Source organism: Mercenaria mercenaria, chromosome 13 (genome assembly GCF_021730395.1).
Source record: "Mercenaria mercenaria strain notata chromosome 13, MADL_Memer_1, whole genome shotgun sequence".
NCBI classification, from domain to species: domain Eukaryota; kingdom Metazoa; phylum Mollusca; class Bivalvia; order Venerida; family Veneridae; genus Mercenaria; species Mercenaria mercenaria.
The window spans coordinates 11,008,727-11,026,483 of NC_069373.1; the positions used below are offsets into that span (position 1 = coordinate 11,008,727).

A 17,757-nucleotide genomic window follows, 5' to 3' on the forward strand; every position below is an offset into this window, starting at 1 on the left:
CAAACATGTTTATTTTATCATTCCATAAATGATATGCGATAATTGTTAATATATTCAAATATGACATCTGGGCATAATATATCTTTAATATTGTATAAATGATGTTCCTTTTACTCAAAATAACATAATGCTAAATAATTATGTAGAATCTATGTGTACGATTTAAATTACAAAATAAAACCTCACTTCCAGCATAGAAAACAAATAACTTCGATCATTCATTTGAATATGATGATAGATTTATAATTATCAAAATACAGTATAACCTCTCCAGAGCAGCCCTCTCATAAGCAAAAACCTCTCTATAACTACATCATCAAAATTTCACTAAGCTGAAATATACTACCAAATTTACCTCTCCCGAACAACAACCTCTGTATAACAGTAAATATTTTTATCTCCCAAAGGGTGTTGCTCTGCAGAGGTTGCACTGTAGTGGATTATTGCTTTTGATTTCAATATCATTTCTAATGTTATATTCGCGTCTGATTGATATTGAGAAAATTCATGAATCTGAACGAAAATGCTTGTTTTAAAGTAGTTTGAAGCTTCAGAATTCATAAATTTCCAATTTTTCCTGGTTGCTCAAAAGTTAAGGTATAGGGAGATAATAATAGTTTACAAACTTGCAATCTTGATGAATTCCAGTTAAATTTACATTTGCCTGTGTAGATATTTGTCGAATATAATACAATGGTTCTTATATTGATATGATTTCGTAGGCAACTTATGTTTATTAAATTTAAACATATGATAAATAACTTTATCTTGGTTGGGCAGCTAGGACTAGAAATCAAATTTTGAAAATACCTTCAGTAAAAATCTAACATACATTAAGCTGTCAGTGAAGACAAATAAGTGTAAATGATCATTTGTTTTACTCTCAACTAAATCCATTACTTATTTGAAATCTGATTAACCCACCTTCAACGCTCTGAAATTTGACGCTCCTAATGTCGACATCCTCAAAATAACCAGCTGGTTGGCTGCCTCACATGAATAATTCCAAGAATCCAAGTGATATTTTAAACCCGTATCGGGGAGGGGAAAGTATTTAGAAGTCAGCGACCTTAACCACTCGGCCACGAAGGCTCCTCCCTCAAAGGAAAGTTGACATCATTAGGGAATAGGCAGATATTGTCAATGTATGTAGCGACCTTATTACGAACTAGTACGATGATAATAAGCATACGTCAGAGTTTTATCCCATACATATGTCACGTTTTATATGATTTCATACTGGTACGATACTTGACAATATTTCGCATTGTTAACACAGTAGAGACGTCTTTTCTCGAGAAATCTTCATGAAATTAATATATGATATATGAGCCGTGCCATGGGAAAACCAACATAATGGCTTTGCGACCAGCATGGATCCAGACCAGCCTGCGCATCCGCGCAGTCTGGTCAGGATCCATGCTGTTCACTTTCAAAGCCTATTGCAATTAGAGAAACTGTTAGCGAACAGGATGGATCCTGACCAGACTGCGCGGATGCGCAGGCTGGTCTGGATCCATGCTGGTCGCAAACCCACTATGTTGGTTTTCTCATGGCACGGCTCATATATGGATATGGCCGCGCTATCACATACATTCTTTAAAAATGAACAACATTGGTAACATAACACTAAAGTTATGACCATTGATTCAAAAGTTACACCATATTTCATTTCGTTTTTCCCCGATCAATCGTCTATTTTCATAATGGCAATGTCTTCAACATCGAAACTGTTTTCGCGTCTCGCGCTTTGAAATGACAGATCATATCAGATATCAAATTTATCTTACGATGATTACCTTGTCTAAAATCTGATTGCAAAACAGCTCGTTCACCCATTCCAATATTAAATAGTCAATACATGTTGTACTGTTTGCTGTAATGTGTATCGGCATGAAACTAGTCCCACACGGCGATATTTGATTTTCTTAAACTAATGCAGTGTTCAAGTGCAAAGAGACGCGGATGAACTAAGTGTTTCTTCTACGATTAATTCGATTGTAGATCAGAATACATGTGTTTTTGTTCTCTTTAAGTTGATGGTCAGTGGTCTGAATGGTCAACCTGGTCTACATGCTCAAGTTATACTGCAAAGGATGCTATGACTCATAGGTAGAAACCATCTACTTTACTTCGTACATGAAGTGTCAAATATGGCTGGCACGGTCGGGTCTAATTTTCCTAATATGACTTTGAAAATTTCCTCATTTGGCCTAAATCTAAAGTCCGATTTCCAAAGGAATACGACAGGAATATTTCATTGTATACATGTTTTAGCGTGTACACGTTTTATTTCAAATTAGAATGCAAAATTTGCGCCGGCGAAAAAGCAAATTATTTGTAGCACTTATTTTTAGCCCATTAGGACCTTGTGCAAATCCCATTTGCTCCCATGTTAATTTTGCGTGAGGTGTAGTATTGTCATGGGAACAAACAATAAAAATACACCCGAGTGAATTGGAAATTTATTATGGATTTAATGTTAATGCATTATATTTAAAAAAGAAACTTAAAAATTATATTCAATCAAGGTATTGTTTCAATTACCTTTATTGAAAACAATATACAGTCGAACTTGTGTTAAAGACCACCTCTAAACAGAGACCACATGGCTCTAAAGACCACATGTTTTGCTTCCCATTTTAACATTTACAGTTCATTTTAACCTGTGAATAAAAAGAGACCACCTCCCAATGAAGACCACATTTTGACTCTCCTATGGATGTCTTTATAGACAGGTTTGACTGTTCTGATAATTTTGAAATCAAGCTTCACATGATTGTCTGTGACATTATACTGACAACATTGATTTTAGTTTAATGAATATTTAATGACAAAAAAATCAATCGATTAACCACCAATGAGTTTCATAAGCTAAATATTATAAGAAAGAGATAGGCACTTTATTTACTTTTTTTGAGCCTTAGCAAACTTTTTATTTTATTTGACAGCCAATACTATGAAGTTTCAGAAATGCAGAATCAGAAAGTGGGTGGATTCATAACATTTTAAGATAGCCGCCAAATTTAAGGAAGCCTTTCTGTACTAAAATTAATGAATGTCGGATAAGAATGAATATAATGTATTGAAATCAGAGGAAGCAAAAGAACAAGCAGAAAGAACGAAACAATTAGGACACTGCCCAAAGACGACCGGCAGCCAAAACTATAGTGGGCACATAACCTCTCTCATTGTAAAAGGAGAGGGGCGTAAATGCAAGTGGGGAGTTGGGGGAGGGGGAAAAGAAACACCAACATCAACCAAGACAATGTTAGTAACAAAAATACGAAACAGACAAAATCAATCTGAAAAAGGGTCACCGCTTTCGAACGGCCGGTAACCTACATAAAGGAAGCTGGGGCACTTATAATTCATTACAATGTTGATGTAATTCAGGTTACGGAAATGTGACAATCCACCTGCATCAAATGGAGGAGCAGCGTGTCCTGGTAAAAGCTGGGAAATATTAGCATGCTCCGATCGTAAGCACTCATTTTTTTAGGCATATATAAATATATTTTCGAGTAGTGAAGTAATATTTTCTAAACTAGTTTAAAGAAAAATAAAACTATATGCATCTGTCATGATATTAATCAAACTTACATCAAAGCAAACACTTTCTTCCTATTTTTAGCAGATAACTTTTATAATCTGTATGTGATTTCTAAATACCTATATCTTATCGTTTTTTATTAGCTCAAATGAGCACAAACTGCTCATGGTCAGCTATTGTGATCACGCTGTGTCCGTAGTCCGTCTTCAGTCCTGCGTCCTTCCGTCCGTCCCTCGTCTACAATTGTGTTAAACGACATCTTCTCTAAAACCACTTAATAGATTTTGATGAAACTTGCTGTGGACGTTTCTTGGATGGTCATCTACCTAACTTATTCAGACGGTTCCGCTTAGTTGCACGTTAGGGCCTCCAGAGCTAAAAATAGAAAAATCTTCAAACGATATCTCCTCCTAAATCAACGGTCCGATTTTGAAATATTTCACACAAATGGTCCTTATGCCGCTCTCTTCTACGATTGTTCATATCATAGCGAATTTACAAAAATGGGCAAATTTCCCTATATGTTTATAGTGGAAATATTAAAAAATCTTCTTGTGTGAAACTGTTAACCCAGTTTTATAAAAGTTTTACACGAGTGGTCCTTGTGTGATCCTCCACCAAGATTGTTCAAATTATTTTGATTCTTCACAAAACATGGCCGCCACAGGGCGTGGTCACTTGTTCCTATATGTATATAGTAGAAAGTAAAACTCTTCTTGTGTGAAACTGCTTACCCGATTTTAAAATAATTTTACACAAGTGTTTCTTGTGTGACCCTCTACCATGATTGTTCAAATTATTCCGATTCGTCAAAAAACATGGCTGCCAGGGGGCGTGGGGGGGCGTGGTCATTTTTACCTATATGTATATAGTGAAAATTAAAACAATCTTCTTTTGTGAAACTGCTGGCCCAATTTAAAAATATTTTTACCCAAATGTCCTTCTGTGACTTTCTACCAAGATTGTTAGAATTATTGTGATTCGTCAAAAACCATGGCCGCCAGAGGGCGTGGTCACCTTTTCCAATATATATATAGTGGAAAAATTAAAAACCTTGTTGTGTGAAACTGCTAACCCGATTTTAAAATAATTTTACACAAGTGTTTCTTGTGTGACCCTCTACCAAGATTGTTCAAATTATTTCGAAAAACACATGACTGCCAAGGGGCGTGGTCCCTTTTCCCTATATGTATATGGTAGAAACTTTTACAATCTTTTTATATAAATCCGTTAACACGATTTTAAAATAACACACAAATTGTCCTTGTGTGACCTATAAATATTGTTCAATATTTTTTAAGCCCCAGAATGTGGGCATATTAAAATCGCACTGCGTCCGTGTAAATTTTTGTCCGGGCTGTAACTAAATAAATGTTTACCATAATGAGGCAACGTGTCTAGCGCAAGACTCAGACCCCTAGCCTCAAGGCAAGGTCAAGGTCAAACTTAGAGGTCTGTATTATGTCTAGGTCCATTACTTTGCCATCATAGAGGGATTTTGAAATAACTTGGCATGAATGTTAACCATAACGAGACAAAGTGTCATGTGCAAGACCTAGAACTCTAGCTCCAAGGTCAAAGTCACACTTAGAAGTCAAAGGTTAACTGGTGTCCAGTTCATAACCCTGCCATTCACCAAGGAATTTGAAATTATTTGGCATAAATGTTCCCCATGATAGGCAATGTGTTATTTGCAAGATCCAGATCCCTAGCTCTAAAATCAAAGTCACACTTAAAGGTTAACATGGATTATTTTTTGCCCTTGTCCGGTCCATAACTTTCTTAGCAAAAAGGTTCCCTATAATAAGATGACATCTCAAGCGCAAGACCCAGACCCCTAGCTCCAAGGTCAAGGTCACAATTGGAAGTTGAAATAGTCTTTTTCATGTCTGGTCCATAATTCTGCCATTTATCAAAGGGATTTGAAAAATAATTTGACACAAATGTTAACCATATTATGAGGAATGTAAGAAAATGGATGCTGGTAACTGATGTTTTTGGGAATATAGCTGAGTGAAAGGTTACTTATTACGGCCATTTTCAAATAAAATTGGGACATTTGAATTGTAATACCTTTTTTCCGTTTTCATTGATAATTTGGTACTTATATATTTAAACTTTGCTCTAAAATTGTTCAAATTTCAGTAGAAAAATAGTGATTTCATGAATTAGATTAATGTTACCATGGAAACGAATCCCGTAACATATATATCTAAATGCAAAATTCAAAGGCGTTGACACTTGTCTATTTAGGGAACACAACTTTCGCCTTTTATTTTTATTTCAACACTAGCCATGAGAGTAATAAATGCAAGCACAATGACTTTTCCACAAAAATGATAGACGCTGTAAGTATATTAAGCTTTAAAATGTGTTTAAATCAATGCAAATAACGAGAAAACATTACTTACTTTAGAAGTAAAATATTTTGAAGCTACATTAAACGAGAAAAGTAATTTTATTTAATCTTTTTCAAAGAAATTACGATAAAAAAACAAGATATAAGATATTTTAAACGTCTCTGTTGCCATGGTTACTTTAAACGTTAAGATAAATAGGGTACCATGTGACGTGTTGAGCATTATTCATAAAATATTACCCTTAAATTCCATGTTGATTATTAACAGAATGGCACTGAAGCCGTCGAAAAACCCATTATCATAGATAGTTCTTTAAAAATGAGAAAAAAATGCGTTACCATGGAAACACGAGCCCCACGACATATATATTTTAAGCTTATTTTAGAAAGCTAACGCGCATACTAATAAAATTATCAACTACGCAGACTTCTACGGATAACATGAAATCTAATTAGACTGAAAAGTGTTAAATATCTGTATTTTTCTTCTTTTGAAATATAAAATACCTTTGGAGGGTGATGTACTTCAAACCTGGATAAAACTTGTACTCAAAGGGACAGAGATAAGCGAATTTGATATTGTAGAAGCTAAAACATGAACTTACACAAAATACAATAAATTGCTACGGTTTAACTAATCTGAATTTACCCTGGTAACAAGGCAACCTACCTCCTTATTGTGTTGAGGTTAACGCGTTTTTCAATAGTATTTAATTTCTGTACCGGTGGGCATAGCAGTTAAGCTTAACAGTGTTCTTGGATTCTGTATCAGAACCTTTTTTTCGCAGGTAACTGCAAACTTCCTGACATGAATCAAAGGTGGAAGATTAATGATTTTAGACGTATTTCTTTTTTAATCCGCATCCTCTTTTTAAAGGTATGTTATCGTTTTTAATTTAAAATCGTAAGGTACTCTTGTCATCGCTACCTGTGGTAAATGACAGTTTAATATTGTTTGAATGTACATATCATCATTATATAATCTCGGATGTTGAAGTGAGCGGAATATGGTCTGATTGGGGTAATTGGTCCGCTTGTTCTGTGACATGTGGGCAAGGAACACAACAGAGACAAAGGCAGTGTCAGAGAACTATTGGTCAATGTACAGGAAATGATACCATTACACAAACATGCACAGAAATAAAGAATTGTCCAGGTAGGAAATCACTCGTCTTTTTAATAATTTTCTTTAGAATAACTGGTAACTGTGCTCTTCATAAGAAGAAAGCCCTTTAAATAATTTGTCACTTGATATCATATCAATAATACAATAAGAAATTATGTAAAATTCTGCAAAATAGTATTTGAATATATTCAACTAACTATCAAAAACAAGGTCGTATAGTAACTTCACTCATGAAATAAATTCATCAGAAAAATAAACAATTAAGTATTGAATCAAAAGCGGATTCGGTAAGTGAAGGAATTGGCTCAAGTTTTACCAGAAATGTTTCATGGGTCTAAGTTTTATCTTTAATTAATGCAGATAACTTTTTGGCAATATCATGCAATAAAGGAATGGCCAGGAGTTGTGGTAAACCGAGCCAATCGACACGTACATTACTTCCCTCCTATGAATGAATTTGTAATTATATGAATTGCATTGTATGAAAATGTCAACATAACGCATTATTGACGGAAGAACTAATATGCTGCATATTTTTACACACCTTACGTTACCATTTCACTAAATTTGTATTATTGTTTCAAAGTATTTAGAAACATTATACGTCCTTTGGAAATGTTTTAAATACAAAATACTATGAAATAGCCACGATATATTATAAAGCCGCTTAAAAAGCATATTTAAAATATGTGTTTTCATTGTTGTTGTCTGAGGAAATTCACTTTACGTATGTTACGTTACCATTTCACTGAACATTTTCTGTTGTATCAATTTATTTTTTAAAAACACATCTAGATTTATTTAGTACTGTAAGTATAAAACATTCAAACTTTGGATAGTGTTTCTTTTACTTGCAGCACTTTTATATGCAATGCCTTTATATTTTGTTTAATTTTAAAAAATATGTAGGGAAAAATGGAACTAATGGTATTGATATATAGAGGATTAGAAACAGAGGCTATCAGCCAAAGCAAATGTTTTTTAACAGCCACATAAGAGTGCGTGTGGGATGGGTGGAGGATTAATGAGCAGCTTATGTCAACAGATATTACATTTGCAATTTCGACATCATACACTTGCCTACATAAAATTATATTGTTTATCAAGAATTTAGAAACTAAGTAATACTGTACTTCCTGTTTAAAGGTAAACAATTCAATCAGACAGACATAAAATTGGTGCGATACTTTAACTATCTCTAGCATTTAAGTGGAATTGTAATCGAATAAACATGACATAGATAATTCTTCTACGTTAAAGGTCAGTAATTTAAATCCTTCTTTGTCTCATATAAAAACAATTCAGCGTGCATATACGTATGCCTATAGAACATCATTTTTTTCCTACACAAAAATTTCCTAAAAATTCTATCATAAATGAACAATAAAAATGAAGAGAAAAATGGTGGTCGTATAGTTCCTAGTGAAATACCAGTCAGTGGTCGTATCCTACCGAACTTCTTTCGACTACACACCGGAAGCACATTTGACCGAAATACTGACCTTATTCCTTCACGATAACACATTAGAAATGGCACATGAAATGATTTTGGTGGAAAATGTAAATGATGATAGAGTCGACGTTTTAAAAGTTTTATCAACACAAGAATGTTATCAAAAACAAATGTAAGTAATTTTGATATCCAATTATAATTGAAATCCGTGAAACATTAATTCATCAATAGAGTTTAATATTGATTCAAAATATTATATAGAATTGTAGCTTTATTTTGAATGGAAGAAAGAAATTTCAACGTCACTACGACACTTGGCCTCAGGTTTCAAACCCTTACCGATTTCTGATTTTAATAATACTGCGAACATTTGGTGAACACGCTTCGAAATGGTAGACTATATAAGAAATGAGATTCCTTGTTATTTTTTCTCGTGTTTTAGTTGTAATGAAAGTCCTCTTTTTTTGTTAAAATACCAGTGAACTATCATTTAATCATAGATGTATCTATGCAGTCGCTCTTGCAGGTAATAAAGCATATTATGTGAAGAATCAATTTGATTTTCAAAAGTAAATTGTTTAAAAATGAGAGAAACTGCGTTACCATGGAAACACGAGCCCCGCGACATATACATTTTAAGCTTATATAAGAAAGCTAACGTGCATACTTACTAAATTATCAACTAGGCAGACTTTTACGGACAACAGTGTAACCAAAATACCTTGAACACTGTTAAATATCCGTATTTTCCATTTTCATTCAATATAAAATACCTTTTAAGGGTCATATACTTCAAACCTTGATAGCAGAGCTACCGGCGCCGCGAAGCGTCTCCGACACCGTCGCATTACGGCTAGACGTGTGAAAAAGAAAATGAAAAAAAACTGTGAATAGAATTAGAGTTGAACTATACTATAGAGATTAAAAATCGTGGGACTTTTTTGGAATCGGTGTTGTTCGGGTTTTTTCCAGTACACAATTAATCAGTAAGACGTCAGTAGACGCTTGCTGTTTACGGTTGGCAAAAGCGTTTCGCTTACTGCTTCGAACGTTGATTAAAATGAAAATGAGCGTCTAATAATAAGAATTCAGTGCTAAATACATTTTCTACGAAGAAAAAAAATAGAATAGATAGAATAAATATTTTCAATGCGAAACGATTTTCGTCACGCTGCCATAACTGAAATTCATTATATATACTTATATTTGTGTTGATGACGTCACACTTCCACATTGGTCCAGTGGTTAGCGAGTTCGCATTGACGACCAAGGGTCTGGAGTTCGATCCTCACCAGAAGGATTTTTTTTAATTTCTTTTTTATTTCATTTTTTTTTAGTTTTGAAAGTATTGTAAAAACTAAAGGCATTCATGTGAAATTTAACAAGACTTTAGTGTTTTGTTAGTGATGTCAGGTTCCAATGTACTGTCTGTACAGTAGTCAGCAGATAAAACTTTAAAAAAGAAAAAGAAAAAAAGGTTTTGGGATCAAAATATACAGGCACTGAACTGTGAAAAGTACATAATGCTCTTCTCCCAGTTCACATATATTTCATACACAAGCTTAAAAATTACTGACCAGAGTTTATCACTAGGAAAAATACTATTGATTATGAATTATCAGTAAACATCAGAAAGGTTCCTACTACCATCCTTTCTTTAGTGCTAAAAGATTAACCATAAAAATGTCATAGACTGTTAACTTAGCAGTTCAGTAAATAAAACAGGGGTTTTCGAGAATTTCGGCAAACAGTGCTTTTCCTTGGGTGAAATTCTCATCATTAACTTTTAAAGATGGCTAGTCTTTTGGATTTAAAACAAGCTTTGTACATGTTAAGTGTTGTCATTCTCCCATACCAGACGTCTACCATAGCAGTATTTTTGCCTTAAAGTTGGACACATGTTTCCTTCTAAAAGGAACCGTAACTTTCTTTAGTTCGTATATAGCATATTTGAAGAGTTTTCCTATGTCAAGATGTAATCTTAATGCATTCTAAGACATTAAGTCAGAAATCATGAATTATCATTAATTCTTAAAATTTTAATAGATCTAAAAGAACATAAACTTCCTAAAACGGATCCATAATTCCAGATAATTCTAGCATTTTCAAGGGGCACTGGTAATTTTTCAAGGGAGCTCTGCCTTCTAGGTAGCACCTAAGTTCATATTAAATACTGTACTGGAAACGATCTTGAGATTGAAGCAACTAAAACATTTAGGAGGTAGGTTACCTTAATATTTGTATGTGCACATGCCCAACCGGAAGCTAACGTGACGATTTACGACGACGTTTACGACAAACTAAATGTGTTTGTATATCCATTCTTCTGAAAAGAAATCATGAACCTGTCTCTGATCTGATGCTTAATGGTTTAATAATGCAGAAATAATGAATAAATTGCCGCAGAAACGCTTCAAAACATTGTTGCCTTAAAATGACGTCATTGACGTCATGACGTTACGTGTCAGGTACCGCGCAAAATTAGTAGCTTTTATTTTGAAAGTACGTAATTCTGTGCATTTTCTTTATTTGAGTTTTTTCTTTAACAACCATTACTTGCTGAAATATTTTTATGAGTCTTACGCTCTGAATAATGATCAATATTTTGCTTCTTTTGTGTAGTTATATTGAAATGTTTTGCTGATTGTAAGAAAATGGATGATGGTAACTGATGTTATTGGAAATATAGTTGGGTGAAAGGTAACTTATTACGGCCATTTTCAAAAAACAAGATATAAGCTATTCTAAATATCTCTGTTGAATGGTTACTTAAAACTTTAGGAAAAATGTGGTACCATGTAAAATGCTTGGTATTTTGCTTATAATATTACCCAAATATTCCATGTTTATAATTAACAAAATGGCACTGAAGCCGTTGATAAACCCGTTTTCATACACATTTGTTTAAAAAAAAATTCGTTACCATGGAAACACGAGCCCCACGACATATACATTCTAAAAGCCTAGATCCACTACTATATAAGTGTGACCCCCAAATCCAACAAACAACTCCTATCTTATCTTGCTGCTTATCAGCAGTTATGTAACAGAGCTGATTAGAGTAAATGCACATTCGGTTTTCAATCTTAGGTAAATGTTATTTACAATATTCTACTAGCATTAAAACAAAACTTTTAGATGAGAGAAAGTCATTTTTTTAAGAAAAAATATCAATTATCTACAAACAGAACCTGAAAAAATAAAAACCTTGTTTTTTCCTAAAATGATATTCTTATTATGTTGTTATTATTATGTTTGATCAGTGAACATTTTTGTTTACAAAGAATGCCACAAAATAGGTATAACTATAAAGTGATCACATATTTATTAAGGAAAATATACCGTTTCCTCTTCTCACTAACTGATACACTTGTAAGGTAGACTGGCTGTCCAATAAACAATGACCCTTGTTTGTTGGAACTATACTGTGATAGTCATTAGCCCCCAACTGTGATGATGAAGACAGAAATCCCTTGGCCTGCTGCCAAGATCTAGGCCTTTAAGCTTAAATTAGAAAGCTAACGCGCATACTAGTAAACGCGCATACTAGTAAAATTATCAATTATCAATTATGCAGTCTTCTACGGATAACAATGAACCAAAATTACACGGAAAAGTGTTAAATATCCGTATTTTCCTTCTTATTTCAATATAAAATAGGGTCATGTACTTCAAACCTGAGATAAACGAATTGCGATCATTGTAGCTGTTAAAACATTACATTACACGAAATACAAAAAAAAAACAGTTACTGCAGTTCAACTAATTTGAATTTACCCTGGTAACAAGGTTACCTACCTCCTTAAATTACACGAAATTCAATAAATTGCTACGGTTCAATCAATTAATTTGAATCTACCCTGATGACAAAATATATTACCTCCTTAAACGAAAATTGGAATAAAAACATTTTTGTTTCTTAATTATTAAGGTATCATCAAATATGCACACGTATTTACAACTTGGTTCACCTAACTAACACTCTATGACGCAGATTATTGTTCAGTACTTCAGTTTAGAAATGTAAAACTTAGTTTATTTGATCAGTTTTCATCTGTAATCTTAGAGCGCAACGAAGCAAAGTAGTAACAAAAGCTATGTATTTTTTTAATTGCTTACCATAGAAATCAATCCACCACTCCTCTCACACCACACCCACTTCCACCGATTTGAGAAAAATTATATTTTACAGATACATTGAATGAACTTCAAGATCCTAAGAACCACACAGTATAATAGCACAGTCCAAGTATTGGTAGACTTGTTCCGACCTACTGTTGTGATAGACAATAAAATTTAACAGAATATGCTTTGTAAGAAAAAACAACAACAAATTTTGTTAGATTAATTCTATCATGCATATAGACAAAGTGCATGGATTCCATGGCCCTAACTAACCAGAAAATGTAAAAAAAACATTAGTCAATTAAAGGTTGAAATTTAAGTGAATTTGATAAGTAATGTAAGATTATACTACCTTACATGAGTTCCTACTCTTGGAAAGTGTCTAAGGTGAGCAATTCATTTCCAACTACTACAGGAGTATAATAATTAGTTTACGCAGCTGCATATGTAATTTGTAAACTTCGGTTATCTTGCTGTCCTTATAAACAATTGCAGTATGCACCATATAGTAGCTGTATTCTATCTTTGTGTGTAGTTCTCAATAACCTTATTAATAGTTGTTATTTTCAGCATTTATATGTACAATGTATCTTTTGTAAACAGTTAATGGGAAGTTCTCAGAATGGTCGCAATGGAGTGCATGCCCAGTGACATGTGGTGCAGGTCCAATGATGAGAAATCGTTATTGTGACAACCCAAAGCCCCAGTTTGGTGGAAGTGGATGTGTGGGGGCTTTTGCTCAAGCGGACTTGTGTAACACACAACATTGTCCCAGTAAGTACGCAGTTTTATTATATACCTATATAAATTCTGTAAGAAATCGGCTTGTATTTCATAATTAAATATGAACAGACAGACACAAATTCCGTATTGTACCTTTTAAATTCCGTATTGTACCTTCCGTATTGTATGCTGTCGGACTATTTTCATAAATACACATTTCTATAAATAGCGCCCATAAAAACTTCACTAAGTTCAATTTAATATCGATAAACATTGAAGATTTCGTTCAAGAATCAAAATGGTAAAGGTATATTATAAAAGGGTCATTATAACAGTAGCTAGACCTGGGACTTTGTTTTCGGCTCTCGTGGATTGCGCGCCTCGTGAGATCCGATCTGGCAAAATCCACTCGAGCCGAATACTGCATCCCAGATCAATCTACTGTTATAATAACCCTATTTAATCTTCAGTCCAGCTGAAAATATTAGTGTCATTAATATATAAAGCAAATGTTGCCTTAATTTCTGAAAATTGTCTTAGAAAAATACATTATCAAATGCATATCGGTTAACTGTCCCCTGATTGGTCCTTTTTGTATGGTCATTAGTTTTCTGTTGCCTAAACAGAATAGTATCTATAAATACTATACGACTGCGAGACATTTAAAGCTTTCTGTTGGAGCATCATACATTTTTGATAAAAAAGATCTTTTCAGATTGACACGGCAAACACTTAAATGTAAGTGTACCGATAAATCTATCAAAACCTTTAGAATTGTTGAGACTGTTTATATCAAGTTACTTGTGCAATAAAGTGTGTATTGAATGGCATGCTGGTAAGCTGTCAAATCAATGTTTCTGTCATAAAATTATTTTCTTTTAAGCGTATTACGAATGTTCACATATCAGCATCTCGAAATGATTGTTACCTAACAAAAATAATTTTGAAAACTTATAAACGTGGATATGCTCCTAAGCATCGAAAATAAAAAATCAAGTTTTTGATAATACGACAAGAATCTGTCGCTAGCTGAAGGTGTGGATGAAAATATCTGGCTCGAGGGAAGCTGTTATGGACGATGAAGAGACTCTGCCGAGTTACCAAAAACAGTTACCTGAGAGTCAAATATTTCCTTCCACACCTTCGAGCAATGGCATATTTTTATTCTTGCATACGGTATTCTTCAGTTGATATAAGGAATAAATTAAAACAAAACGAATATTTTTCTTTTTCAAGCATTATTTATAATAGAAGCGTGTGGATTTACGCATTCATTAAAAACTCCAGCACGAGAGTTATCTTACACCCCGGGTCGTAAGACGAGTTTTTACAACACCGACAAAATACAAGAAATCTTGTCTTGCAAGAAAATACACGATTGCTTTTAAGCTGACACAATGTTATGTGGAAAGCAACATGGTATTTGCAACTGTTATTATCATAAATTATAGCGTAGTGGTCGCGGACCTTGTGTACGTGTTACACTAAAAGGTCCTATTGAAATTCTTATCCGTGCAATGTGTTCATACTTGCTCTGTTTCTTTCCTGAAAACTGTCTGCAACACGACGTATTGATTCAAACATATTTAGTTCGTTGCATTTATTTATTGAAGCAACATCGTATAATAATGTACCTTCGAATATGCTATACATTTCCATACGCCTTGTTTTAATTACTTTAAACTATATAATATATAGAAAAAGCGAGTGAATGAAATAGAAAAAGTGGAAACTCCACGTGCCGCTCAACATTACAAAAACGAAAATGTTGCAAGCTCGGTTTGATTGAGCCTATTTATGGACGGTAGTGGAAATTGATGCTACCGTCCAGGATTGAGCAGAACTCAACATTTACACATGCTACAGGTACAAAAAAACAATTAAGAGACATCCGCAGATGTGTTCATACGACGGTGTACATGGAATGATACACTAGCGTGTAACTCCATAAAAAACGGCTTATGGTCCTCAGTTAAAATAATGGGTTTGCCCTAAACGAAGAAACAATGGGCAGAACTAAACAAAATAGAATTTAGAAAGGGGAATCTGAGGTTATGGAGCCTGCATATCACAGGGACTGCCAAAAGACAAAATTAAAAAGCAGGCATCATATCCAAGGGGTGATTATATAATACCCAAAGCTATGATAAGTATTGCCATGCAATACAAAGTCCCCTACTTGAAGGCACCTAATTTTCTCTACCGCAGTATAACATAATGATCTGATATTGTCAATGATGTATAAACAACATTGTACTATATATACAATATGTTATAACACAACATTTGTATTAAAAAATTGCATACACAACAAGAGCTGTCCGTAAGACAGCCAAGTTGTTGTCCCAGAAGAAGGAATATTACCCTAAATGTTAAAATATCTTTAGAGTTTCAATCCAGTATTTGCATAAGTTTTGGAGATACTAACTTACATGCAAAATTTTAACCAGAAAGTTCAAAAGGGGGACATAGTTTTGCCAAATACACGTCAGAGTTATGGGACTTGATGCTATGACCTAGTTTTATAAACCCGAAAAAACGTGTGCAGTTTCAATTCAATATTTGCATTAGTTTTAGAGATAGTAACTTGTACGCAAAACTTTAACAAGGATTTTAGTCCGAAATGGGCATTATTTGGCCAAAATGAATGTCAGAGTTATAGGACTTCATGCTATCACCTCTTTTTATAACCCTTAAGACACATTTGAAGTTTCAAATCAAAATCTGCATTAGATTTGGAGATAGTAATATGCACGCAAAATTTTAACCAGGATTTTCTGGGTCCAAAAGGGGGCATAATTTGCCTTAAATACATATCAGTGTTATGGGACTTGATCCTGTGAGGTTTGTTATTGACCTAGAAAAAGTAAAAATAAGTTTCAAAGCTATATGCATTTAAACGATAGCTGTGTGTACTAGCATGCAAAACTTTAACCAATATTTGCTTAGTCCAAAAGGGGCGTAATTTTGGCAAAAATAAACGCCAGAGTTATGGGATTTGACGCCGCTATCACGTAGTTTTATAAATCCGAAGACACACGTGAAGTTTAAATTCAATATCTGCATTAGTTTTGAAGATTATAACATGCACGCAAAACTTTAATTAGGATTTTCTAAGTTCAATAATTTCTAAGTCCATAACTTTCTCATACAAAACAGGATTTAAATATTTGTTGGCACATCCTTAAAGGGACTTTAAAAATACTTGCACAAATGCACTCCATGATAAGATGAAGTGTCATGCGCAACACCCAGACCCCTAGCTCAAAGGTCAAGATCGCACTTAGAGGTCAAAGGTCAATAGATTTTTTCCTGTTTGATCAATAACTCTGTCATCCATGAAGGGATTTTAATATTACTTAGCACAGATGTTTTCTATAGTGAAACTGAAACTGAAACTGCTTTTTATTTGATTAAACGCCTAATTTTACACATAGTATATTCACCGGCGTTGTACATTAAAAGTGTCACAAGTTCAAAAGAGGACATAATTCGGTCTAAATACATATCCGAGTTATGGGAGTTGACCCAGTGAGGTTGGCAATTGACCTAGAAAGAGAAAAAATAAGTTTCAAAGCTATATGCCTTGAATCGATAGCTGTATGTACTTGCATGCAAAATTTTAACCAAGATGTGACGCCGAAAACACTTTTTATGGACTGGATAGGAAAAAAAGGCATGTTGACGGACGGAAAAGCAACATTTTCAGGAAATCGTTCCTAAAAATGTAATAAACGGAGAAGCTATTTTTCCATAAGGCTTTGAATTTACTTAGCATACTTAAGCATGTTACTAAATTTACCGTGTTAAGTTAATAAATAAATGTAGATTTCATGGCCTGACTAATCAAAAGGAAATCTGGTCTAGACGCGACAGGTTTTATCATTTTTAACTAGGCAGTTGGTTATTCACATACGATTTGGCAACTTGCTCTCTTGAATGTTTCGAAGACCGATCTATATATTGAAAGTGTTGAGAGCAAATCAAGCGTTAGATTGAATACCTTTATAGTTTTATGCTGAAACATGTCGCAAATTGGCAACTGGCTCCCCTGATCTGGATGAAGACTGATATATATTATGAAAGCATTTAATCTTAATATCTAAGAGCAAATCAAGCGTATGTGAAATGATTTTATCATTTTCGAATGGGAAAAATATTGAATACCCGCAGCCTGCCAGTAGGCAGTTGTTCACAAGCGAATTGACAACTTGCTGTCTTGAATGTTTCGAAGAATGGTGCATCAACTGAAACTGTTTGATATCTAACAGCAAACCAAGTGTTAAGCTAAATGATTTTATCTTTTTCAACTGAATTGAGATCATTTCTGGAAAATGTCAAATGACCAACAGCCTACCAGTAGGCACTTGATAATTCGCACGCAAAGCAGTTGGTTTTCTGAATGTTTCGAAAGACTG

General features: G+C 33.9%; 1 protein-coding gene across 1 annotated transcript in view; it reads left to right on the top strand.

Annotated features, from left to right (window-relative positions):
• LOC123530521 (SCO-spondin-like) overlaps positions 1 to 17,757 on the top strand; it is a 149,274-nt gene that overhangs the window by 21,782 nt on the left and 109,735 nt on the right. Inside the window, exons 6-9 of the mRNA XM_053520726.1 lie at positions 2,037 to 2,112; positions 3,397 to 3,482; positions 6,910 to 7,068; positions 13,220 to 13,390. Of these exons, the coding sequence (XP_053376701.1) occupies positions 2,037 to 2,112; positions 3,397 to 3,482; positions 6,910 to 7,068; positions 13,220 to 13,390 (492 nt within the window). The remainder of the gene's footprint in view (positions 1 to 2,036; positions 2,113 to 3,396; positions 3,483 to 6,909; positions 7,069 to 13,219; positions 13,391 to 17,757) is intronic.